Source organism: Thamnophis elegans, chromosome 1, assembly GCF_009769535.1.
Source record: "Thamnophis elegans isolate rThaEle1 chromosome 1, rThaEle1.pri, whole genome shotgun sequence".
Classification (NCBI taxonomy): domain Eukaryota; kingdom Metazoa; phylum Chordata; class Lepidosauria; order Squamata; family Colubridae; genus Thamnophis; species Thamnophis elegans.
In genome coordinates this window covers 181,208,713-181,227,457 of record NC_045541.1, presented here as the reverse complement: position 1 = coordinate 181,227,457, position 18,745 = coordinate 181,208,713, and the positions used below count along the sequence as shown (strand labels likewise).

General features: G+C 42.2%; 1 protein-coding gene across 1 annotated transcript; it reads right to left on the bottom strand.

Annotated features, from left to right (window-relative positions):
- Nucleotides 1-3,079: 3,079 nt before the first annotated feature.
- Nucleotides 3,080-15,656, bottom strand: LOC116506689 (vomeronasal type-2 receptor 26-like). Its single transcript, XM_032214553.1, has 2 exons — nt 14,525-15,656; nt 3,080-3,307 (listed from the first exon to the last, which is right to left on the bottom strand). The coding sequence occupies exons 1-2, from the start codon at nt 14,861-14,863 to the stop codon at nt 3,080-3,082; spliced, it is 567 nt and encodes a 188-aa protein (XP_032070444.1). The 5' UTR covers nt 14,864-15,656.
- Between the last annotated feature and the right edge of the window lie 3,089 nt (nt 15,657-18,745).

Genomic DNA, 18,745 nt, shown 5'->3' with positions numbered 1-18,745 from the left:
ACAAAGCATCCGCCATGAAGTTCTTCCCTCCCGGGATATACTTTAGAGTGAAATTGAAACGGTTGAAATATTGGGCCCATCGCATTTGTTTGGGGGAGAGACGACGAGGCGTCCGCAACGCTTCCAGGTTCTTGTGGTCAGTGCACACCTCAAACGGGTGTTTAGCGCCCTCTAGGAAATGGCACCACGTAGCCAGGGCCCAACGGACCGCAAAAGCCTCCTTTTCCCAAACCGCCCAACGCCTCTCCGTGTCAGTGAGCTTTCGGGAGGTGTACGCGCAAGGCTGCAGGTTACCTTGGTCGTTGGCTTGTAGCAGAATGGCCCCTACGGCGACATCGCTGGCATCAGCCTGGACGATGAAAGGCCGGTCCAGGTCAGGATGCTTAAGTACTGGCTCAGCGGCAAAGAGGCGTTTAAGTTTCTCGAATGCGCGTGGGTAATGTTGCTGCCAACTTCTCCAGTCTCTTTCATCCTCCCCACTTCTTTCCCCAAAGTACCTTTGACTCCAATAATCAGGTAATTCACTCCTCTGGGGTTTTCTCATAGCTCCCTGTTGCTGCCAGCTTCTCCAGTCTCTTTCATCCACCCCACTTCTTTCCCCAAAGTACCTTTGACTCCAATAATCAGGTAATTCACTCCTCTGGGGTTTTCTCACGGCTCCCGTCTCCAGCGTTGGTTGTCGGGGCTGCCTTTGGGTGATTCCAGCATTCCAGCTAGTCTCTGCCTCTCTTTGTCCCACCGAAGTCGACCATCGGGGGGGGAGGGTCAGGCTGGCTAGAAATTTGCAGTTGAAATAAATCTTCGTGCAGGGAGAGGTCGGGCGGTCCGGGCTCGTGAAGCGAAAGTTCGGGAGGTCCTACTCCGCTGGTATCCGCACCTCCAACGGCCCCCTCCTCTTCCCTGATCGGTGAAGACATTTCCTCCCTTCACGGTAGATGTAAATCTCCTGGAAAGGGTTTTTTGAGACTTTGCTTCTTGTCAGCGTCACTCCATTACATAATTAGGAAAGAAAGACTAAGAGACTCCATGGATTGGAAATCCAAAGTACTTTTACTAATTATAAATGGTAAGCAAGCAGTTGCGAAGCAAAGTCTACTTAATTAGGCGCGAAAGCGATTGATATATAGAATAGTCCATTCCCCACCCCTTAGGATCATAGCTCCAGGCCAATCATAAGTCCTTCAAGTGTCAGGTGTGAGATAACTTCAAACAGGCATCACGAAGATGGAATGTCGAGGCCGTTAATCTACGTGGGAAGCTCTCACGCATGCGCCATCCGAGCATCTCGAACATCCTAGAAGATTCCTCCAGCCCATCAATTAACCCCTCCCAAATACTAGCCCTCCCTCCCCGTTTCATGGCAGCTGAAGCAACAGCAAGGCAGAAGCTGACAGTTGTTTTGTTTATGTGTACATTACCCCTGCCTTAACCTCTTTGCTTTGTAAACTGAAGATCTGTAATCTTCAAATGTGTTCATTCAGATGTTTTTGATCCCTCCTGCTCTATCAAAGGGACATAGATTGTTGAATGTCTTCTTTCCCTGGCAGGTCTATTTCCTCAGAGGTTGGTAGTGTTGAGGAAGGAGCATATTCTGAATAATAAAAATTAAAGTGTGGACTATACACTCCACTTGCTCAGGAAAAGATTGGAAGTTGGTTTCCCAATTGGATGTGAAAGGTGGGCCAGGAAAGGTGGTCTCTGTGGTCAGGGGAGTTTAGATCTCTGTTGTGGCCCAGCAGGAGCTGTTGGAGCTGCCACCAGACTCCGACAGTGAGGGGCCCTATGAGTCGGCTCTGGAAGATGTGGAGGACCCTGGACAGGGTTCCGACTCTGAGAAGGGCGCAGAGAGGCTGGTTGGCCATCAGGAGGCGGCTGAGCCTTGGACCAGTGGGGAGGAGACAAGGGAGAGTGATCCGGATGCCAGCAGTGAGTTGTTCCTGGATGCCCGGCACCGAAGAGCTAATAGGCATCAGGAACAGTTGCGCAAGTACAGGAGGTAATTGCACCCAGCCGGTGGTCATTAGGCTCCTCTCCAGACTATAAAAAGAGGGGCACACGTCCCTCTTGCAGAAGTCAACACATTGACTAAAAGTTGGAGAACTTTGGTAACTAGATTGGCAGGCTGGATTGCTGCCAAGGTTTGTCTGAGTTGCTGCCAAGGTCCTTATCTGTTTGTTATGCTTGGCTTTCAGCCACCAAGGTTTTGGTTTCTTGCTATTAAAGTACATTCCAGTTATGCTTGTCTCGGCATTCGTTACTGGATGGAGGAGCAGGTCAGAACAGATCTCTAAACTGAAAGTTCTACTGAAAAGTGTGAGTGCCTGTCGATCTTATCAAAAATGATTCAATAACAAATATATATATTGATTTAATGAATGCCTTCCTTGATTATGGAAGATGAACATTTGAAGTCTGCTCTACCTGTCTGATTAGAAAAGGTCCCTTCTGGACAAGCATCACATTGGTAGCAGCAAACTGGCTGGCCCTCTGGAACTCTTCTCCTCTCTCCTGCATGGCACCTCTTCATGCCACACCTGGCAAAGGGCACCTTCTGGAAGAGAAAAGAGAAATACTTGAGATGACCTATGCAGTGAACCTGCTGCATCCATTCTTTTCCCTTTCCTATTTCCCTTCCTTATTCCTACTTCTATGATCAGAATCTTTTCTAAAGAAATACATTGCCACTGTCTATCAGAAATCAGGAACAGTCCTGGGGTAACCAGGCCAGGGGCATTCCTGACACACCCATAGATGTGGGAGATTGGATGGGGAGTCTCTGCCTGCACAGGAAGGCTTGTGATGGGATGAGAGGATTTCTAAAAGAAAGAACTGTGATGATACAACAATGGTCCATGGAAATAATTGTTGCTGGCTGTAATTGAATCCTATGTTTCAAGGAAACAGTGTTCCCAAGCCTAAACCTTTGTGGAATGACATTCATCAGAGCTTAAATGTGTTACATGCATAGGAGATTTTTCACCAAACAACTGCCATAAATTCTGACTCAATTGATAATTTTTCAAGTTAGGAAGATGTTCTGCATCTCAGGAATCTTTCCCTGAACTTACAACATTTCCTTTCAGCTCACCTTGGTGGCCCAGATGATTCCATCAGATTTAATGGTGAAATTCTGACCTGGGGGAGCCTCAGGATTTACATGCCCAACTCTTATGGGGGCAAAGGATCTATTGGGGAAGAGAACCCAGTTGAGAAGATCATAATGAGCAGATCCCAGTCCATCTTCTGAGAAGGAGACTTCATCTCCAACACTGTTGTTGAACTGGATGGTCCTCAAATAGGCAAGAATCTGAAAGAAAGGAGACCTTCAGAAATTGGAGTATTTGGGCTTTTCTATTTCAATACTGTGATTCTGTTTCTATGACAACCACCAGACAGAGCTACAAATGAGACATCATGGCTTCTATCATAACATGATGGCCATCTTGAGAACATGGGTTTATATTTGGTAAATTAGTTCCATCTCTTGATGGTGATCTGAGGAATTAGGTGTATGTAACTCTGAAACTAAAAGTTTCCCCTTTGTCATGGTTTCCATCTCCAATTTCACCAAAAAACACAAAAAAATTAGTTCCACAATCTAAATTTAATTTTAGGCTTTTCCCCTTGTGAGGCATGGCCACATAGACTTTCAAATAGTTACTTGGCCCAAGGTCTTGTTAACTGATGAATGAATGTTTGAAATGAATAAATCATTTCTATTAGAACCATAGAAAATTCCACTGGTTTTCTCCAGCTTATTGTCAAAGGCAATGACAATAAGGATCCAGCTGGAACCAGGTTTGATCCACTGGGCCCTGTGGAAGGAAGCATCTGACCTGGTTGGTCACTTTACTATTCAGAGAGGTCCAACATTTTAGCCTTTTATGCAGGGAATTCTGATGAATTTCAGACCAGGAACCCATCAGGATCACTTTGAATCTTGCTCTGTGCTGTGGTTGTCATAGAAACAGAATCACAGTATTAGAAGGGACATTGGAGGTCTTCTAGTCCAATCCCCTGCTCAAGCAACAGACCCTCTACAGTTTTAGACAAGTGGCTATCCTGCCTCTTCTTCAATGATTCCAGCAATGGGGCACCCACAACTTCTAAATGTAAACTGTTCGTTAAGAAAGCTCCCCTTAGTTCTACGTTGCTTCTCTCCTTGGTTAATTTCCATCCATTGTTAATCTGAAGCTCTTTTCACACAGCAAGTTGAGTAGCACAACAAATGGTAAACTTAAGAAAAAGGGCAGGGTCTCAGATGCATTGGGATGGGAGTACACAGACATTTAATCAGGAGCAGAAGAAATTCATATGGGGAGCTTCCGAACTAAGCGGACTGAGTCAAAAGCCACAGAAACTACCTGCCATGACTGGATGTTTGAGATCCTCTTTCCAAGCCTCATTGGTCGGACTCTGGATCCATGCATTGCATGTAAAGCGTGTGCCAGAGCATAAATGGCATTGTAGATATTGTAACTTTCACCTGTCATTCTGGTTTCAAAAGTGTAATTGGGCAGATTCTTCAGATTCTCCTTTCCTGTACATTGTTTTTCCTCCTTTGGAGGGATCTTTCCTGATTTATGGATCTTGCAGCCAAAGACTCTTTCCCACCATCGAGGGAGAAAGAGGTCTCCTTGGGGGTTCAAGGGGTCTAAAGACAGGAGGAACTTGCTGAATTCAGAGACATCCCCAGAGTGGTCCCTAAAATACAGGACCCCATGCAAACTCTTTATAAGTTGCAATGTTCCTTCAATTTCTTCCACGCCAATTTTCCAATGTGAAGTGAAGATATAAACTTTAATTAAGGACACTTTTCCGAGTTTTCCAAAATAATGTACCGTCATTGCTACATTACTGGTAATAATGAAGTCTCCAAACACAATAAACACTTCTGGTTTAGACCAGGTATGGAAATTGAGAACTAACTTTTCCGCAATGATTTGAATACTATCCAATTTCAGCATTAGAGTGAAGGCCAGGCAGATCTCCTCCTCCTGGAGCATTGGCGTCAGAGTTGAAATGAAACGTTCTCCATTGTCATCTTCAGGGGCCAAAAGCCCAACCCAGTTCCACTGGAAATACAGCAGCAGCTGGACTAAACCCACATACTGAGGAGATTCCTTGGGATTAATCCGGAAGAAGGAAGAATAAACTCTTCTCTCTCCCGGAGAGAACTCAAAGCCAACACCCAGCTGCAGAAAAATAGATTCTTTTTTTCAAAGACAAAGTCAAAGTTGTATGCTGACTTTAGTAGTTACCCTTGTGTAGTTGATGGCCCTCCAGTCAAGCTGACTTACACATTTAATCTTCTTCTCTTCTTAGCCATTTTTATTGGTTGTGGTACATCAGAAGATAAGACAAGAAACCAACAACCTGATACAGAGAATAAATGGCACTAAAATGATGGCTACCCTTTAATAAGGAATAAACTAAGAGTCACAAGTTCATTGTATTCCCCCCCAAAAAAAAACTACCTTTAGTGTAATCTTTGGCTTCTCTGTGTGCTTTTGATCTTTGTCTATTCCATACTGTATCCAAGAGAGCTCTCTTACCTGTGGGACCTTAAAGATGCTGAAGATGGAGGCCATCAGCCTTGAGGATTTGGCATTGAGACCACCAATAACAGACAGCAGAGTGTCTGGGTGGTCACATTTGTAACCTGGAACTACATGGTGTCGTGAGGAGAGCATGGAGAGGCTGTTTAAGGAAATATACGTCTCTCTCTGGAAATGTCCATGGAGGTGGAAGCCAAGGGTGATGTTGGGGATCAGAAGAAAATCCTTATTGACCTCAGAGACAGCAAACATCAAGGCAAGGAACTGCTGGTAGTAACTGGTGATGACTCTGTAGTAAGAAAAAAAAGGGAGAACTTTGTGAGAAAGTAGAGAAGCCTTTTTATAGCTGTTATGGACTGTTTTATACTGTCTTATCATCCCTGCCATATTCACTTTCCTGCGGTGGCTGCAATCCTTTCCAACTGCTCCCCTTTCACCATAATTATTTAAGGTCTTTCTTGGAGCAGCTTGTTCAGGTGTGGTAAACATTGCTCAGCTCAGGACTACAGTGGGGGGTCACTGTAGGCCCTTATTCATGAGCAATGCTGTTTCCAACACTGAGAAGGATTTTTGTAACTCCTGAACACTTGAATAATGTTGAGCTTTTACCGTATATACTCGAGTATAGGCCGACCCGAATATAAGCCGAGGCACCTAATTTTACCACAAAAAAACTGGAAAAGTTATTGACTCCAGTATAAGCCTAGGGTGGGAAATGCAGCAGCTACCGATAAATTTCAAAAATAAAAATAGATACCAATAATGCCATTGCCCATTGAATAACATATACAGCCTGCCTGTGCCCATTAAATATACAGTAGCCATTGTAAAAATTTGCTCTGCATAACAAATTATTATCACACAATACCGGTGTATTCAATGAAATACTTCACTCACCTCATGATGCTGATGTCCCGCTGTGATGATGATGTCCCGCCTCCTATGACACACGGCACAGTGATTCCTATCATTGGATCACTGTACCAGAGGAGGTGGGACATCGCTATGTGGCTGCTTGCCATAACAAGGAGGAGGTGGGACATCGTTGCAGAGCAGCAGGAGGGGGAGGAAGGGGAATCGTAAGATAGCCCTGCATTACATTAGAACGTGAGGAGGGGGGATGGTGCGGTGCACGCTGCGCGGCAAACTGACACAGAGGGAGGGGAAACTCAGGGGCGCTGGGCCATTCACGAGCGTCACCCAGCGGCATGGCCCCGCCCCTTTTTCTCCTCCATTTCGGGCAAATTTTTCACTGACTCGAGTATAAGCCGAGGCGGCTTTTTTCAGCTCAAAAAGTGGGCTGAAAAACTAGGCTTATACTTGAGTATATACAGTATTTGAATTTTCTACCACAAGTTATTGGTGAGATTAATATTATAATTTGACTTCTTCACTAGGCCAGCACAGCTACCCTCTTCATTTTTGTTGTTCATCATCTTCCTAATGAAGGGATTGAAAATTCCAGCCTATTTTAAGAGCTTGCTAATTTATTGAGAAAAGTACAAAATGTGAACTACATCAGGAAAGTTCAATACACGAGAAGTATTTTTGAAAAAAGTCTTAGAATTTAAAGCAAAGAAAACAATTATCTGCATGTTTCCCCTCCAGCTGAAACCTACGTATTATATAAATAAATATCCACTGTATTAAAGTCCAAGGCAGGAGACTGCGCAATGTTTCCGAAAGGCAAATTCCCACCAATGATGAGATCACCAGGCCTATAGTAGCTGTTCCTTAAGTGGATACAATCCCTGAACACACAAATCGTTTGCAGCTTCTTGGCTGTAGTGGGAGCCCAGAGCCAGAAGAGCATCAGCATCAGAAGCAGCATGATTCCTGCCTGTCATTCTTGCCACCTTCCCTCCTAGAACAGAAATCAAGGTTTATGCAGAAACTGATTTGAAGCTTAGTCCTGAGATCTCATTGGAAGTTAAAAAGATCAGGCATCACCTGTGCCACCTGGATGGCACCAGGACCAATTTATATCAATGATGCTTCCTCTTACCTGTGCTTGGGGTGTGACCATAAAGGAAACAAAGACAGGTGAGTCTCTTCAAACCCAGGTGTGAGCTCATTGCAAGAAAGACTAAAGAGAGATGTTCTGCCCCCATCTGGAGAACTCAGAGATATTTTTAGTAGCTTGGAAGTTTTTGTATCTAGAAATCCACAGGGGATACACTAAGAATTACTATCCTTCTGATAATTGCAAGGAAAAGCAACTGTTCTATCCTTTTTAAAAAATATATATATTTTTATTCTTTTTAAACAAAACAACACATACAAAACAAAGCAAGAAAAAAAAAACTTTCCTGCATTTCATCAAGCATGTTGTTTGGTTACAAGTGTTTGTGCATCAATTCTTAAGATTAAGAATAACATGACTGGTTTTACATTAAACATAACTGAATATTTCGCTGTCATTGAGCATTATGTGTTCAAATGAACATTAATATTCTTTCATTTGTAACAATCCTTATTTCCTTGAATTCATAATTATCTGTCAAATAACAATGAGTCTTTAAAGTATTATAGTATCACCTATCTCTAAGGAAGAAAAAGCGGAGATTAGAACAAAGAATTCCCATTAATTTATAATATACATTCATATTTTCAATTAACCATAATGTCACCAATCATCCGGAGTTCCAACAATAGTTTTCGATTATTATTAATCCATATAGTAGTTAAGTATTTCAAATCCTATGTATATCAATTGTTCATTACATCATCATTGGTCCGTTTAATATACAAAGATCTTTCTAATATAAAATGGTCACTACATACAATTATACCAAAGTGTTCAAATCATCCCACTCTTATACATTGAGATCATTATTATCCTTAATATATCATGTGGATGGTGCTCTCAATTGTTCTATCCTTGTAGCGATAGCTTCACATACAGCAGAAAGGAAAAAAAACATGTTTGTGTTTCTTGTAATGCACATAGGATATGGAGTCATACTGAAGTTGTGAATTTGACCTCCATAAAAGTGACCTGGGCCATAGTTGGTCAGCTAGTATGAGTGCTAATTGGGGTTAGTGGCATATGAGAATCAGTTATACTCTTTTAACTGTGAGCAATGCTTGCATGGAAAAAGTAGTTTATTTCTAATCACATGGCGGGATGAAATGTTTGAAATGTTTATTCCATTTCTATGCCGCCCTATTCCCAAGAGACTCAGGGCGGCTTACAAGCAGGGGGGAAGGGGAATACAAACAAAAAAACAAAAAACAAGAAAGTTAAAACAAAACAACAGTCGCAACAGTTTAAGTGGGGCCGGGAACTTATCAGCCCCAGGCCTGCCGGAACAGCCAGGTCTTAGTGGCTTTGCGGAAAGCCGGAAGGGTGGTGAGGGTCCGGATCTCCACGGGGAGCTCGTTCAGCCACAGAGAAGGCCCTCCCCTGAGGGGTCGACAGTCGACATTGGCTAGCAGATGGTATTTGGAGGAGGCCTAATCTGTGGGATCTAATTGGTCGTAGGGAGGTGATTGGCAGGAGGCGGTCTCTCAAGTACCCAGGTGCAATACCATGTAGGGCTTTAAAAGTAACGACTAGCACCTTGAAGCGTGTCTGGAGACCAACAGGCAGCCAGTGCAGCTCGCGGAGGATAGGTGGGACGTGGGTGTACCGAGGTGCACCCACAATCGCTCGCGCGGCTGCATTCTGGACAAGCTGAAGTCTCCAAATGGTCTTCAAGGGCAGCCCCATGTAGAGGGTGTTACAGTAGTCCAGTCTTGAGGTCACAAGGGCATGAGTGACTGTTCTAAGGGCCTCCCGGTTCAGGTAGGGTCGCAATTGGTGCACCAGTTGAACCTGGGCAAAGGCCCCCCTGGTCACAGCCGACAGATGATGTTCTAAAGTCAGCTGTGGGTCCAGGAGGACTCCCAAATTGCGAACCCTGTCTGAGGGGCATATAATTCCCCCCCCCAGCCTGAGAGATGGAATACAAGGCCAATCTTTGGGAGGAAATAGTAATAGCCACTCGGTCTTGTCAGGAAGAAATAAGACAGTGGAGCAACAGAGAATGTGAGCATCCTGTTATGTCATTCTCTCCTTCATCTGAAGGTGGTTTCATTCAATGTTGGTTGAAGGAACCGATTGAACCAAATCCACCAACTTTCAGGGAGCATCTGGAAGAATGTTTGCTTATACTTCAAGTCACCTCCCTCCCAAAACCACCGTGAATGAAATGCAGGAGCGAAAACCAATAATCAAATCTCATGGCAGTTTTTATTGCTAAGGGTGTAATCTGGGCAAATCCTGTCCGGAGAATAGTGGGAAGAACTCCAAAAGGGAAAAGGGTGCTCTCATATTTATCCATTTCAGAGAAGAGGAGAAAATCATACACACATAAGTAATAGATGATGTAAGCTTAAATATTCATAATGAACAATATCTCTAGTTATTTCCCCATGTTACTATCTTAGGCAAACAAGTTTTCTCTTAATAAAAGAATGTATCAATAATATTGGCATAGACATTTTGTTAAAGCTTATGGAAAACCAGAGTTTGCTATTTTATGGGTCAATTTGCACACATCCCCCCTATGTTTCTATTTCTCAGATGAGAGTCCATCTGATGGAAATGGAGATGCTATCATTAACACACCAATTGTGCACTTCCCAGGAGTGGTGGTTCTGCTCAAAGTCAGTTGTGCCTCGGTCACTTCCCATTTGGACTACTGCAATGTTCTTGCATTGGAGCTACCCTTGAAGACCTCTTGAAAGCTGCAGCTGGTCCAAAATGAAGCGGTGCTTACAATATTGGACATTTGTAGGTTCACCCAGAGACAAACTTCTGTTGTATGAATTGCAGTGGCTCCCAGGTTCTTCCAAGACACCATTCAAGATGCTGGTTATCATCTTTTAAAAAGTACATGTCCCAGCAGTGGGTGATTGACAGATGCCTCCTGACTTTAGTTGGGAAGCTGGGATTACAGTTACGCCCTGGATGATCTTGCTAAAAACAGATACTCATTAAAGAAATTAGATTGTGATCCTGGGCATGGGTTGAATTATTCCTCTCTCTATCTATGCAGATCTCGTAGAGCACCATGGTTTACCAAGAATGCCAAAGAGATGAAATGTCACAAGAGATGATAAAATACTGCAACCAGTACAACATACTTTGCTCATCCATCTCAGGAAAAATTTTCCTGACATTGAGGAGGAAGTATAGCAGATCTGGATGTGAGGGGGGTTTAAACTCTACCATTTCAAAAATAATGGAATAGTGGTTGGCAATTCTATAAAGCCTCAGATATCTAAGAAACAACCCTATTTTCTTAAAAACACTAATACTGAACCCTTCCATTAAAAATACTAACTTAATAAATAAATTAAATTAAGAGGAATAAAATGAGAAAATGTCCTCCGTGTAATAAAAAACAAATCTTTAAGAACAGGATTTCCATCAAATCAGAGCACTGAACATCACCGAGGACCCTTTGGAAACATGGTAAACAAAGACTGGATGATAGTTGCAGACCATAAGTAAATTGTAACCAGTTGCAGGACTTGAGAAGGAATTCTTCAACGGACAAGTTCCTCCTACTTGTTAACATTTTTTTTTAAAAAAATTATCACATTCTAAATTTTCTCAGTATGTGGCTCTAGTCCAGCTGCTCCTGTGTTTAGGTCTGTCAATCCCTTCCCTTCTGGTCTTCAAGAAGGTTATTAAAAAGTGGCTTAGGCAATTAGCCTGGTGTCCTATGTAGGAGGTGGCTGGTGGATTGACAAAGAAGATGGTGTCATTGAATCAATTTTGCTCCCCGTCTCAATATTTAACGTTTTTAATATTTTTGATTCTAATTGTAGCCACCCAGTTGCTTGGTAGAGTGAGAGAGCAGCATATAATGTAATAAATAAATAATGTAATAAATAAATAAATAAATAAATAAATAAATAAAAAATAAATAAATAAATAAATAAATAAATAATATAATTTTTACCCTGTTATCTACGTATTTATGGTGTCCTTGGGGTCCTATGAGCTTGGTTGTTTGCTTGCAGACATTTCAAATGCTAGTGAGGGTGAGGATTACTCCCTGTTTGTATCCAGTAGCTTTCTTATCAATGTTGATGGGGGTATGGTTTTTTCCCCCCTTGGTAGTTCCCAAGGGTTGGGCCTAACTGCTATTGCTATTGCCTCTTCCCTACCTCCGTCACCCTTTGTGCATTTATCTTTTGAGGATTTTCCAGAGCTTCTGAGCTTTTTGCAGAGCTGTGCAGATGGCATTAGACAAGGAAGAGGTTTTCTGGAGGCCCGACAAAATAAGGAAGTATAAAATAAAAAGGCTGAATGATTGTTGTTGACCACAGGTATATTGCAACTAGTTACAGCACTTGATAGAAACATTTTAATGATTAAAAAATTCATCCTCCATGTTATCATATTTTAGAAATTTTATCACATTCTAAATATGCCTCAAAAACATAAATGAGGCCAATTGTTGCATTAGTTAGAAATTCTTGTTCCTTACTATATTTTCTCTACAATTTAGATCCGGCCTCAGTAGAATGATGTAGCATTTGGGGAAAAAGATACAAGCCAAGAGAGCAGCCCCAGATGCCAAAATGGAGAAGATCTCCACAGCCACCATGGACTTCCCTTTGGTGCTCAGGTAGGTGGGGAGGAAAGTGATCCAAACACTGCAAAAGACCAGCATGCTAAAAGTAATGAATTTGGCTTCATTAAAACTGTCAGGCAATTTCCTAGCTAAAAATGCCACTGTGAAACTGATGAAAGCCAAAAAACCTAGGTAGGCGAGGACAATGTAGAACATTAAAGCTGAGCCTTCCTTGCATTCCAAGATGATTTCCCCAAATAGGGAGTTGAAGTCCAAGTTAGGAAATGGGGGAGAGGTTCCCAGCCAGGTGGCACAAAGAACTGCTTGAATCAGGGGACAAGCTAAGACAATGGAGTTGGTCAGTGGTTTTCCTAAGAGTTTCCTTGTCCTGTTCCCTGGCTTGGTGGCCATGAAAGCCAGAACCACCATGACAGTTTTTGCCAACACAGAGGAAACTGCAAGGGAAAAGAGAATTGCAAAGGCAGATTGTTGGAAGAGACAGGTGACCTTCCCTGGTTGACCAATGAAGAGGAAGGAACAGAGGAAGCAAAGCAATAGGGAGACCAGGAGGATGTAAGTGAGGTCTCGGTTGTTGGCCTTGACAATTGGTGTGTCATGGTGTTTATAGAGAATCACCAGAACTGCAGATGTGATCACTGAGAGAAAAAGAGCAAGAAAAACTAAGATGTATCCCAGGGTGTCTTGATAGGCAAGGAAGTGGACCTTCTTGGCAATGCATTGGTCCTTGTCCTTGTTGGGAAATTGGTCTTCTGGGCAGGTTTCACAGTGAGCTGCATCTGAAATAAAAAATCTTTGTCTAAGGATTTATTCAGCAACTACCATGCACATTATCCCCCACCCCGCATAAATGATATGAGTGTTGCCTTTCTCTTAATGACCTACCCACAAAGGGAGTGATGAAAGAATCCACTGAGCAATTTATTGGGCATCAAAAAGAGCAAATCATCCTTTCTTTATGATGATCCTGGGGATAGATTAGCCAGAGACAAGGATTCCTTCAGTACCAACTGTCCATCCACTGCATTTCCATGTATAATGTGGGTTTTAGTTTGAGATTACTGCCTGTTTTTTCCCCTCACTTTATAATGGAACCCACAGAAGAAGAACAAATCTGTTATCCAGGAATGCTGTTGTTTTGTTTATGTGTACATTACCCCTGCCTTAACCTCTTTGCTTTGTAAACTTTGTAAACTTTGCAAAGTCTTTATAAATTGCAATGTTTTTTCAGATTCTTCCACGCCAATTTTCCAATGTGAAGTGAAGATATAAACTTTAATTAAGTACTTTTTTCTGAGTTTTCCAAAATAATGTACCATCATTGCTACATTAATGGTAATAGTGAAGTCTCCAAACACAATAAACACTTCTGCTTTAGACCAGGTATGGAAATTGAGAATTAACTTTTTCGTAATGATTTGAATACTATCCAATTTCAGCATTAGAGTGAAGGCCAGGCAGATCTCCTTCTCCTGGAGCATTGGCGTCAGAGTTGAAATGAAACGTTCTCCATTGTCATCTTCAGGGGCAAAAAGCCCAACCAAGTTCCACTGGAAATGCAGGAGCAGTTGGACTAAACCCACATACTGAGGAGATTCCTTGGGATTAATCCGGAAGAAGGAAGGATAAACTCTTCTCTCTCCCTGAGAGAACTCAAAGCCAACACCCAGCTGGAGAAAAAGAGATTCTTTTTTTCAAAGACAAAGTCACGTTGTATGCTGACTTTAGTAGTGACCATTGTGTGGTTGATGGCCCTCGCAGTCACACTGACTCACTTTGACTGGCAAAATTAATCTTCTTTTCTTCTTAGCTACTTTTTAAAAAATATTTTATTTTGTTTGTACAAACTTCATATCTTTGCAACACATTACATTTTTTTACATATCTGTTGTGATTTTTTTTATCTATACAAGTAAACCTTTTATAACTATAGCTTTGTATATTTGTGCATTTACATTATTTCATACATTGTTTTCATTCTATATATAATAATCTCTATATTCTATATATGACAATTTTTACTACATTTAAGTCATTTTGTATAATATTTATTTGGTATAGTCTATCTCATATTTCTATCTTTTAAACATTTTCCAGTTTTGTAGTGGTCTATTGACTTGTTAATCTTTTTTCCTTTCTTTTTGGCTCTCCTTCTTAGCTATTTTCATTGGTTGTGATACTTTGGAAGACAAGAGAAGAAACCAACAACCCGATACATCAAATAAATGACACTAAAATGATGGCTACCCTTTAAGAGTCTAAAGTTCATTATATGCTCCCCAACCCCCCAAAAACTACCTTTAGTTTCATTTTTGGCTTCTCTGTGTGCTTTTGATCTTTGTCTATTCCACACTGTATCCAAGAGAGCTCTCTTACCTGTGGGACCTTAAAAATGCTGAAGATGGAGTCCATCAGTTGTGAGGATTTGGCACTGAGACCACCAATGACCGACAGCAGAATGTCCGGATGATCACATTTGTAACCTGGAACCACTTGGCCTCCTGAGGAGAGAATGGAGAGGCTGTCTAAGGAAATAAATATCTCCCACTGGAAATGGCCATAGATGTGGAAGCCAAGGGTGATGTTGGGGAGCAGAAGAAAATCCGTATTGACTTCGGAGACAGCAAACATCAATGCTAGGAACTGCTGGTAATAACTGGTGATGATTCTGTAGTGAGAAAAACATTGGAGAACATGACAGGAAATCTTGTGCATGGCTATAGAATTTGCTTCACTGTTTGGGGGGACTTTTGGGGGAAGAAACTCCCAAATTTTATTGGTTGGGGATTTTTTCAAAGCTTTTCCTTTGGCTAAAGTTGGATGACTTTGTGAGAAAGGAGACAAGCCTTTATATGGATATTATGGATTGTTTTATAGTCTCGATCATCCCTGCCATATTCACATTGCTGCAGTGGCTGCAATCCTTTCCAATTGCCCCCCTTTCACTGTAATTATTTAAGCTGCTCTCTTGGAGCAGCTTGTCCAGGTGGGATAAGGATTGCTGAGCACAGGACTACAGTGGGGGGTCACCTCATAGATTTAATGAAGGCTTTTATTCATCAGCACGGCTGATTCCAAACTGAGAGGGATTTTTGCAAGTCCCCAAAACTTGAAGAGTGCTGAGCTTTTATTTGAATTTTCTACCACAAGTTACTCTTCAGATTAATATTATAATTTGACTTCTTCACTAGGCCAGCACAGCTCCCCTCTTCATTTTTGTGGTTTATCATCTTCCTGATGAACAGACTGAGAATTCCAACCGATTTTAAGAGCTTGGTAATTTATTGAGAAAAGCAGAACATGTGCACTAAACCAGGGCAGTACAAATATTAGAAGTATTTCTGAAAAGAAGTCCCTAAATTTAAAGCAAAGAGAATAATTATCATGCATGTTTTCCCTCCAGCTGAAACTTACCCAGTATTGAAAGGAAGATTCAGTCTATTAAAGTCTCTGACAGGAGTCTCTAAAATGCTTCCCAAGGGCAAATTCCCACCAATAATGAGATCACCAGGCCTATAGTAGCTTTTATCTAAGCCGATAAAACTCCTGCAGACACATATGGTGCGTAGCCTTTTCAGTGTAGTTGGAGCCAGGAGCCAGAAGAGCATCAGCATCAGCATCAGCATGACTCCTGCCTGTCATTCTTATCACCTTCCCTCCTAGAACAGAAATCAGGGTTTATGCAGAAACTGATTTGAAGGTTGCTTCTGAAATCTCACTGGACCTTTAGCAGAGCAGTCACCACCTGTGCTACCTGAATGGCACCAAGAGAAATTTATATCAACAATGCTTCTTCTTAGCTGTGTTTGGGGCTGTGACCATAGAGGAAAAAAAGTCATGTGAGTCTCTTCGACCCAGGAGTGAGCTCGTTCCAAGACAGCTAAAGTGACATGTTGTGGCCCCGCTTGGAGAACTCAGACATATATTTTAAAGCAGGTTTTATCTTAGAAGAGATAAATGTGTGTCAAGAAATCCACAGGGGATACCCAAAGAATTACTGTACTTCTGATAATTGCAAGGGAAAGCAATTGTTCTACCCAAGTAACAATAGCTTCTCATACACCAGAATGAAAAAAAACAGCATGTTTGTGTTTCTTGTAATGCACAGAGCCGATGGAGTCATGGTGAAGTCGTGAATTTGACCTCCACGAAACTGACCTCCTGCATACAAGATGGAGTTTGGCTTGGGCCATAGTTGGTCAGCTAGTATGAGTGCTAATGGGGGGTTTGTTGGCACATGAGAATCAGTTATACTTTTGTAACTGGGAATAACTAGTTTATTTGTCACTGCAGAGTAGCAGACGAAATTAGAAGCGGGAGGAACAGAGAATTTGTGCATCCTGTTATGTGGTTCTCTCCTTCATCCGAAGGTGGACCAATTCAGTGTTGGTTGGTGGGAAGAGATTGAGCCCAATCCACCATCTTTCAGAGTGTATGAATAAGGCCTTCTCAGTTGACATCAGGTATCTTTCTTAGGCTGATGATATTCAGTTGTTCAGTTTTGCCCTCATGGACGAAGGCTGCTTTTACAGAGGGATAGAATTAAGACCATGCGAAGCATTAGTGCCACTTTATAATACCTTGTTAAGAAGACACTTGGAATACTGCATCCAACTTTGCTATCACATAAAAGAGATACTGGAGCTCTAGAAAGAGTGCAGAGATTAGATTAGATTTGATTTGATTTGAAGTATATTTGTATGCCGCCCTTTTCCCTGGGGGGACTCAGGGCGGCTCACAACCAAAAGGGGAGGGGAAGACAAACTTTTAACATATAAGACAATACATAATTAAAAAACACAACATTCATACCATTTGGGCGGGTTACAGTCTTAGCCCCAGGCCTGACGGGATAGCCAGATTCTGAGGGCTGTGCGGAAGGTCTGGAGGGTGGTGAGGGTACGAATCTCCACGGGGAGATCGTTCCATAGGGTCAGAGCTGCCACCGAGAAGGCTCTTCTCCGCGTAGTTGCCAGTCGGCATTGACCGGCAGATGGAACTCGGAGGAGGCCTAATCAATGAGATCTAATAGGTCGCATGGAGGTAATTGGCAGTAGGCGGTCTCTCAAGTACCCAGATCCACTACCATGTAGGGCTTTATGGGTGACAAGTAGCACCTTGAAGTGAACCCGGAGATCGACAGGTAGCCAGTGCAGCTCGCAGAGGATAGGTGTTATGTGGGTGAAGCGGGGTGCACCCACAATCGCTCGCGCGGCCGCATTCTGGACTAGCTGAAGTCGCCGAATACTCTTCAAGGGCAGCCCCATGTAGAGCACATTGCAGTACTCCAGCCTAGAGGTCACAGATGGCTGGAGGCTGAAAACTAAGATGAACACATGCAGGAACTCATGCCCTAAAGGTGTTATTTCAAGAGGCAACTGGACTTTCTGGGTTTTTCTTTGAAGACATTTGAGGCTTCTCTTATCTGAGAAGCTTCTTCGGCTCTGACTGGATGGCATTGAATGGAAAGATATGAATCCAATGCAAGGATATAGATCCTTCCATTCTCCACCATCCAGAGTTGAAGAATCTTATTGGATGAGAAAGGAAATGTCTTCAAAGAAAAAAACCAGAAAGTTCATCTGCCTCTTGAAAAACCACGTTTGGTACAACCATGACCTGGATGACTGAGAATCTCCATAGACAAATTACAGAGTAACAAAGTTGGAAGGGACCATTTAGGTCATGTAGTCCAACCCCCCCATCCAAGCAGGAGACCCTACACCATTTCTGACCATTGGCAGTTCAGTCTCTTCTAGAAAGCCTCTAGTGATGAAGCTCCCACTACTTCTGAAAGCAACTTCTCTTCCATGGGTTGATTGTTCTCACTGTCAGGAAATTCCTCCTTATTTCTAGGTTGAATCTCTCCTTGTTCAGTTTCCATCTATTATTCCTTGTCTGGCTTTTAGGTGCTTTGAAAAATTACTTGACCTGTCCTCTCTGTGGCAGCCCCACAAATATTGGACGACTGCTATCATGCCTCCCCTGTTCCTTCTCTTCACTAGACTAGCCACGTCCAGTTCCTGCAATGTATGTTTTAACCTCCAGTCCCCTAATAATCTTGGTTGCTCTTTTCTGCAATCTTTCTAGAATCTCAACATCTTTTTATAGTGTAGTGACCAAAACTGGATGCAGTATTCTAGGTATGGCCTTAGAAAGCCTTTATAGAGTGCCATTAGTACCTCACTTGATTGCACCCCTCTGTTAATGCAATTTAGGATTGCATTGGCTTTTTTTGCTGCTGTCACACACCGTTGGCTCATATTTAATTGGTTGTCCAGTAAGACTCCAAGATCCCCCTCACAATTACTGCTATTAATCCTGGTTTCACCCAGTCTATATGTGCATTTTTGGTTTGTCTTGCCTAAGTGTAAGACTTTACACTTACGCCCGGAGTCCTCCGGGATTGGGCGGCCTATAAATCTAATAAATTGAATTGAATTGAATTGAATTTATTTTTCTCTACATTGAATTTCATTTTGTTAGATGGGACATAGTGTTCAAGTATTCAAGATGCATCTGGATATTTTTTTTTAATATTTATTTCTTTCCAAAACAAACACAACACATAAAATCTTCCTTCCTTACATACTGTAG